This window comes from Myotis davidii, unplaced genomic scaffold, assembly GCF_000327345.1.
Source record: "Myotis davidii unplaced genomic scaffold, ASM32734v1 scaffold46, whole genome shotgun sequence".
Classification (NCBI taxonomy): domain Eukaryota; kingdom Metazoa; phylum Chordata; class Mammalia; order Chiroptera; family Vespertilionidae; genus Myotis; species Myotis davidii.
Genome location: NW_006383006.1, coordinates 983588 through 991262, shown reverse-complemented (window position 1 = coordinate 991262; position 7675 = coordinate 983588). Strand labels below are relative to the sequence as shown.

Genomic DNA, 7675 nt, shown 5'->3' with positions numbered 1-7675 from the left:
CCTCAACCTGGGGATGGAGCCCTCAACCATGTACCCTGATTTCATTTTATGTGTGTGTGTATACATATATATATATATATATATATCTCACACATATATTTTTCCATTTAACATTGTCACATTAGCACTGTTTTGTCATTGTTGATAAAGATTATAGACAGAGTAAAGTGTAGTGATTTAAGAAAGGGACTGGCACCAGAATGCTTGGATTCAAATCATTGTCTACCACTTATGGGTTGTATGACCTTGAGGGAGTCATTTAGTTGCTCCCTGCCTCAGTTTTATCATCTGTAAAATGAGGATGATAATGGTATCCAACTCACAAGTTAAGGGCTTATGTTATTATCATCAAAATAGTTTATTTTGAGAATATCATGCTAAGAGAAATAAGTCAGCCAGAAAAAGCTAAGAACATATGATTTTACTCATATGTGGGATATAAAACTGAAATTCATAGACACAAACAACTGTATGGTGGTTACCAGAGGACAGGGAGGTTGGGGGGGGTTAGTAAAAGGATAAAGGGGCCAAATATATGGCGACAAAAGAAGGTTTGATTTTGGGTGGTTGGCACACAGTGCAAAATACAGATGATGTATCATAGAAATTACACATGAGATTTATATAATCTTATTAACCAGTGTCACCCCAATAAATCTAATAAAAAAGGAAAAAATGCTTATCATTACAACATTAACATATGTATATAGTAGAAATTTCATAAACTACAAAAAGCAGAAGAATGAAAATCACCCATTATCCTAAACCCCAGAGAAAACCGCTCACCCAGTGTTAACATTTTGCTTTTTTAAAAAGAATTTTTTAAATAATATATGTTTTAATGATATTTTTACAGAGAGGAAGGCAAAGAGATAGAGTTAGAAACATCGATGAGAGAGAAACATTGATCAGCTGCCGCCTGCACACCCCCTACTGGGTATGTGCCTGCAACCAAGGTACATGCCCTTGACTGGAATCGAACCTGGGACCCTTCAGTCCAAGCTCTATCCACTGAGTCACACCAGTTAGGGCAACATTTTGCTGGGTTTTTTTAGTGCATTTTTTTCTTACATAGTTGAGCTCCTATTGTTCATATTGTATTTCCAGTTTGTATACAGTACTGATCATAACATAAGCATTTTATATGCTCTTTGTAAACATAATTTGGAAGGACTTATATAGTCTTTATATAATCATCTTGTGCAACTGTATTTTACTTAACCTTTCCCCAAAGTTTTGACATTCAGACTGCTATCCCTACCTCCCCCAACCCCCTATGGTAAATGGAAGTGGTCATAAGTTAACCTTGGTAGAAACGGTCTGGGACCTGCGCTTTCCCTGGCCAGTGCGAAGTAATTTTTCTGTGACCTGGATGTAATCAGATCAATCCACAAACCAGTTAACTGAGGGTTGACCCTATATTGTGAATGAACATTGAGCTACATCTTTGTAAAGGTTTGTCTTCTTTCGTATTAGAGGCTACTTCCTTAGTCTGGAGTCCCAGAAATGGACATACTGGGTCAAAGGATGATAAATGTTGTTTTCTGGAAGGGTCTTACAGATTTCAAACTTGCAGCAACAATGTATGAACTTGCCTCACTTTCTGTGGGTCCCAAATCGCTGTGTCACTTCAGATCTGAACTGTTGAAGAAGTTGTCAGAGTGCCAAAAACCTCCGAATAAAGTTCATCCTAATTAGAGGCAGCATTCAACCTCCTTTCCACTTCCTGTCATTTCTCCCTCTGCCAGGGCCTTTCCCCCTTCCTTTCAGAGCCCCTTTTCCCTCTCAGCATTTTCTAATCCCCTCATGTAGCTGTCCCCTTCTTTAGTTTTTTGGGAAAAAACAATATAATGAAATTGGTCCCATTAAGAAGTTAGTGATCTAAGCAGCTAGAAGGGTTACCCCCAGCTGGGTCCTTGCATTTGAATAAAGGGTTCCTGGGGCAGTGTTGAACCCAAAGGACTGAACTTGATGGCGGAATTGGGGCACAGTAATACCCAGAGCGGCATTGCAGTTATACAAGTAGGTGGTGTCCAAGACATCAGGCCAGTTCTGCGGGTGGGGGAAGCCAAGGCCCACGTCTGAGAAGCCTTCATTTCCTCACTGCCAAAGCACTAAATGCTCAGAGCAGAAACGCCCGTCTCTCGGAGGAACTATGAAGGGGAGATTGCTTACTGATTGCATACAATAAAAGACTGACTGGTCAGCAGCATATGCAGATTCTTTACATAAAACATAACTTTATGATACCAGGCAGGGATCTTTTTATGGCTCCCTTATCAACTGGTTGAAATTGCCAAAGGTGTGGAGGGCCTTTGCCTGCGTGTCTGTTGCCCATGTTTTGATTGAATTGTGTGTCCCTGGGCAGGCAGAGCCAGAAGGCTCTCTGAGTGCAGCCGAGTCCCTGATTTCCCTGGTGTGAGCACCGAGTTGCAGAAGGTGGGAATCTTGCTGGACTACTTCTGCTTCAGCAGGTCTTAGCGGCCCTATGGCAAGGATTTGTACAGGTGTCTGTCTAGCTGTGGACTTGTCCGTTTTTGATGGACTGAAAAACCAAAGAAAACGTTGAGGTGTGTGCCTGAGAGGAGAATGGAGGACTCCCGGATGCACTCAGGAGGCCCTGGAGTTTTTGGATGGACAAAGTCCTAGGTGTCCTGACAGGAGGAGGAGGGGGAGAAATGGGAGCTCAGCCAGTTGTTAGTTACAATCTTGTGCTGTCAGGAGACTTTGGGACCACAGCCAGCTGGGGAGGTAGCTGTGTGGGAGGTGGTGGGCACCCGCTGGAGCTGGCCAGATGCCCGCCTCCCCTTCCTCTGGAAGGAAAATGCTTTGGTCGCACACGGGTCCCTTCCTTACTCATAGCCTCATCTGTTCCTTTCTCTCCAGATCCAGTGTGAAGATGACCCCGCTGGTGGCCGTGGTCTCTAGCCCCCATGCCCGGCTGTTTACCTGCTTCTTCAGACTGGGCGCCCAGCAGGCCAGCCCACTTCAGCTGCACACAGGGACCAGTCTGGCGGCCAAGAACTACCATGAGGTGCTGGTGCTGGGTGGGGGCAGTGGTGGGATCACCATGGCCTCCCGCATGAAGAAGAGAGTGGGTGCAGAGAATGTGGCCATCATTGAGCCCAGCGAGGTAAGTCTCCCCCTCCTGGGTGTGTGCGTGTGTGCATGTGCGTGTGTGCGATAGGGGGTGGGGATGACTGTCAGGCGTGGGATGTCATGTCCCTGGGTTAGTGCCTCTCCTCTGGGCACAACAATCAGGCAGTCCAAAAAGATGGGAGAAGGTGGAGGGAGGGAGAGAGAGAGAACAGATCCCTTGGCTTTTTATGTTCTCTTATGTATGAGTTTCTTGTGCTAACACATAACCACAGATTGAGTGTCTTAAAACAATAGATACTTATTCTCTCATAAGTATTAACTTGATTACATCTGCAAAGACCCTATTTCCAAATAAGGTCACGTTCCTAGGTACCCGGGTCAGGACTTTAGTATATCTCAACCTGGGAAACCCTCTCCCTCCAACATCATGTCCAGAGGAAAGTCAGTGGTCATTGCTCTTTCCTGTCTGTGGTCCAGTCTGGAGAGAGGTGATGAGTGAAGGCCCAGGGAGGCCTCTGGGAAGGTGTCAGTGGGTTTCAGAAATTTAAGTGCAAGGAATTGGAAACAGATTATAAGGCAGAAAAAGGTAGTAAACACCGGGAGGGAAGTTGGGAAGTGTTACCAGGAGGGAAGTTGGGAAGTGTTTATGTGTAAGGCACTATTTCATGAAAAAACATTTAAAAATTGTTCAAAAGCTACGGATAAGTATTCAAGATTTTTGGTGGTTTGTCTAAGGTTTCCTAAGGAACCAGGCATGTACCAGTTGGGAACTGTGTCCTTGGGGGCAGGGAACAGAATGGATCTGGTGCCCGTTTGGTGGGGAGGGGAGGGTGAGAAAGGCACCCTGCTTTCCAAGTCCTCTCCGCAGTACCCGGGAGGCTGCCCAGGCTCCCTGCAATCTCAGCCTGGTGTGCTGTGGTGGGAGGGGAGACTGGGAGGTGCTCTCTGTTACTCTCCTTTTTAAAGTGACTCATTCAGGACGGCATTATAAATGAGAATGGTCTGAGAGCCGTGTCAGGTGGCCTATTGTAGCTAACCCTTGCACAGGGGCTACTCTTGGTAATGAGACGGAGGCGCTGGACACAGTTCAGGAGGCCAGAATCATGTCTGTGAGGACGTGCAGGACGGGAGTCTCTCGAAGGAGCCGCCAGTGGTGCAGGCGGTTGGCACTTTCCCTCCTGTATCTGGTTCAGTGATTGCTGGAGCTGATGGTTGTTTATGGTCTATAAAACATCCCAGCTTGTTCTTATTCCTCTATCTGTTCAAGATGGACTTAGAACTGTTCAGCTCTTGCTGGTGGAGTCCTCTGCCCCTTGTCCTTGGGATCGCAGCCGTTATTGGCTGTAGGGAGATTGCAAGGCCCTTCCTCAGTTCTTGTCACCTCTCTGTGGCTGTTGACAATTCTGTCCAGCCAGTCTGAGCAATGTTGAATAGGTGTTTGGGCATACGTGGCATTATGCGGTAGCATTTGGTGCCTCCTGGCTTTGGGTGTAAATCCTCTGAGAAAGGAGGAGGCCCTAATAGGGTTGACAGGCAATGTCTGCGCCTTCCGCGGGCTTGGCAAACACAGTTGGAAGTTAATAGAGTTTGAGGATCCCCAGAGTCGCTGTAAGCTTCAGACTTACCACAGTCCCCACAAACATCTGAGGAACCATATTATGCTACTGGACTTAATTTTTCTTTATATCTGTGCACATAGTAAATGTATCCATAATGTCTACATTATACATATATATGTAACATGTACATGTTAAACCCCAAATCAACTGTCATCTGTCAGCAATAAATAATACAATGGTCGCTAATGATAGGTTATGGCTTTTTAAAAAATCCTCACCTGAGGATATGTTTTTATTAATTTTTTTTTTTAGAGAGAGACAGAAAGTGGGAGGGTAGGGGGAGAGAGAGAGATGTGTGAGAGAAACATCAATCAGTTGCCTCCCAAACATGCTCCAACGGGGTTGAACCCACAACCTAGGTACCCTGACTGGGAATTGAACCCACAACCTTTTGGTGTACGGATGATGTTCCAACCAACTGAGCCACATCAGCCAGGGTAGTTTATGTTTTTTTTATTTTATTTTATTAATGATCAGAGCAGGGTCAGTAACAACTGGACAGACAACTGTCATTTACCCCTGCCAAGACCACTCTTCAGAGTTTAACATAATAGGAGACACCAGTGGGAGGGCTGGTGGGGAGGACAACCCGGAGACTTTCTGTGTGATGCTCCAGGAGTCAGGAGGGAGGATTAGCTCGGGTGCCTCTAGCTGTGACACTTTGGTCAGCCTCAAATGGAAACGAATCTCCAAAACTTTGTTCCTCAGAGACATTTCTACCAGCCAATCTGGACACTGGTGGGTGCTGGTGCCAAACAGCTGTCCTCATCTGGCCGCCCCACCGCGAGTGTGATTCCATCCGGTGTGGAGTGGATCAAAGACAGAGTGGCTGAGCTGAGCCCAGACAAGAACTGCATCCGCACAGACACCGGCAAGGAGGTAACTGCTGGGATCCCTTGGCTTTTGTTAATCTGAAGGCTTGTATGACATGCACAGCTATTGTCAAACTGGTCAGCTCCCTGGTGGGACAGTGGTATATATAAGTGTGTGTGCCTGTATGGTGTGGTAAATACTGCTTGAGAGGGTAGAGTGTGTGGTGAATGGAGGGTGGGACAGATGGAAGGACTGAGGATGTTGAATTAATAAACAACTAAGACAAGTATGTGTGGACACCCACTCTTTGCCCTATTGCTTGGCACAGTGTCTCACACCTGAATGTTTACTGAACAAATACTGCTATGTGTTAAAATAGCAGGCACCTTCCTCCTTTTCCCTTTGGAGCAGCCAGCTTCTCTCCCTGGCAGCTGGCCTCCCAGAGGAAGGGGATGTTGGAAAATATCATCCCAGTCACACTAGGGGGTGCTCTGCCAGTGTAGTAAATACCCATGTGACTGAGCTTTGTACCAGGGCTCAGGAGAATTGCAGCTGCTGGAGCATGAGGCTCAAAATTGATCAGCATCGTTTACAAGTCTCCTTCCACCCCCCACCACCCAGGGGTCAAAGCTTTTCAGAAAGTGCTGTCCCTGCATTTTATTAAGGGGATGAGAGCAGATGGTGAGACCACAGGCTCAGAAGCCATCTGCAACGTCATGTCCCCTCATCTGCTGCTGAGCCCAGGACCATGGCAGGCAGTGCAGCCATCATGCTGACCCTGCCTGCTCCAGGCTCCCGTGGTTCTTGGGCCCCCAGGGTGCTATGGGACTTCATACCTTCCTTATTCCTTGTTCGTTCTGTAGTGTGGGAGAGAATGTCTTCTCTCTCTTGTGAGGAGAAACCCTTCAACTATTCGAAGATGGTTCTTATAGTCTATGTCAGTATTCTGTTCAGATGGATTTGTCCCCCTGTCCCCACTTTTCATCATCTTCCACCGCCTTCAGTCCCCTTATGACCCTCTTTCTCCTACTTTAGACATCATCAGACTTGTCCCCTCCATGAAAAGGCCCCCAGAAGAGGAAGCCACTCTGCAGAACAGCCCAGAATAGTGTGGCCCCACTCCCTCCCACAGTCAGATACAGCCTAATTTAGCATTTGCCTTTGTAGCGACAGTTGCCACGGGCTGATTCATGCTGGGCTTGGGGTCAGTTCAAACCTCTGGGTCTTTTTTTTTTTCATATGATCCACAAGTCAGGCTTCTCCCACCCTAAAATAAACAAATAATATTTAATATCTTATTTAATACAATATACATTTATTTAAGTTAAAATTCTTACATTATTTCCCCCCTGTTGATGAACTTCCTTATTTCCCCTGCATCTCCAGGAGGGCGGACTGAATGAAACACAAGGTTGTTCTCAGTTCTCAAGACTGAGCGTTGGGGCTCATTTCCCTTGCCATCTGCTGCCGGCTCATGGGGCCAGGAGAGCTGTGTCTTATAACCCACATCAGCCCTCTGGTAGAGCAGTGTCTGCCCCCTTGATCACACTCCTTTACATTATAGGAAACACTCAGAGCCCTTTGTGGTTGAGTTTGTGCTCATTTAAGGACCATAATCTTGTCTCATCTCGGAGCATTGAAGGCATTGGTAGGTGTTCTCACTTCTAAGCCCTGGGTAGACCTCTCAAATGTAGACCTTAGGGAATTTGCAGTGTCTTGTTTTAGGGCTGAGGAAGAAGTTGGTGCAAGATGGTGGGACTTCATTCCAGGATTTTTAAGGCAAAAGTATTCCATAGTCATATCTGAAATCTGCGTATAGCATCTCATGGGAGATACCTTGTCAGTTGCGTAAAGTGGATGTTCAAGAAATGTTGCTGTTATTATTTTTAAGAGAATACATGAAAAAAAGGAAAAGGAGATATTTATTGAGTGTCCACTATGTGCCAGTATAGTTATTGGTGAAAGCAGGGTTGCAAAATGAATCCATGTCAATGCTCTTCTTTTTCGAAACTACAGTCGATGAGCCTGGAATGTTGAACTGGATGAACATCCTGTTTGCTAAGTTGTTAGTTACCTTCCCACCCCCTGGATAAAATTAGAGCATTTACCCATATTTAGCCTTCTGGAAAGGTCTTTACTCTTCT

General features: G+C 45.9%; 1 protein-coding gene across 2 annotated transcripts in view; it reads left to right on the top strand.

The window, feature by feature from the left end:
• SQRDL (sulfide quinone reductase-like (yeast)) overlaps positions 1-7675 on the top strand; it is a 51766-nt gene that overhangs the window by 26192 nt on the left and 17899 nt on the right. For both annotated transcript variants that reach the window (XM_006777977.2, XM_006777978.2), the window contains exons 2-3: positions 2887-3133; positions 5427-5597. In XM_006777977.2, the coding sequence (XP_006778040.1) occupies positions 2887-3133; positions 5427-5597 (418 nt within the window). The remainder of the gene's footprint in view (positions 1-2886; positions 3134-5426; positions 5598-7675) is intronic.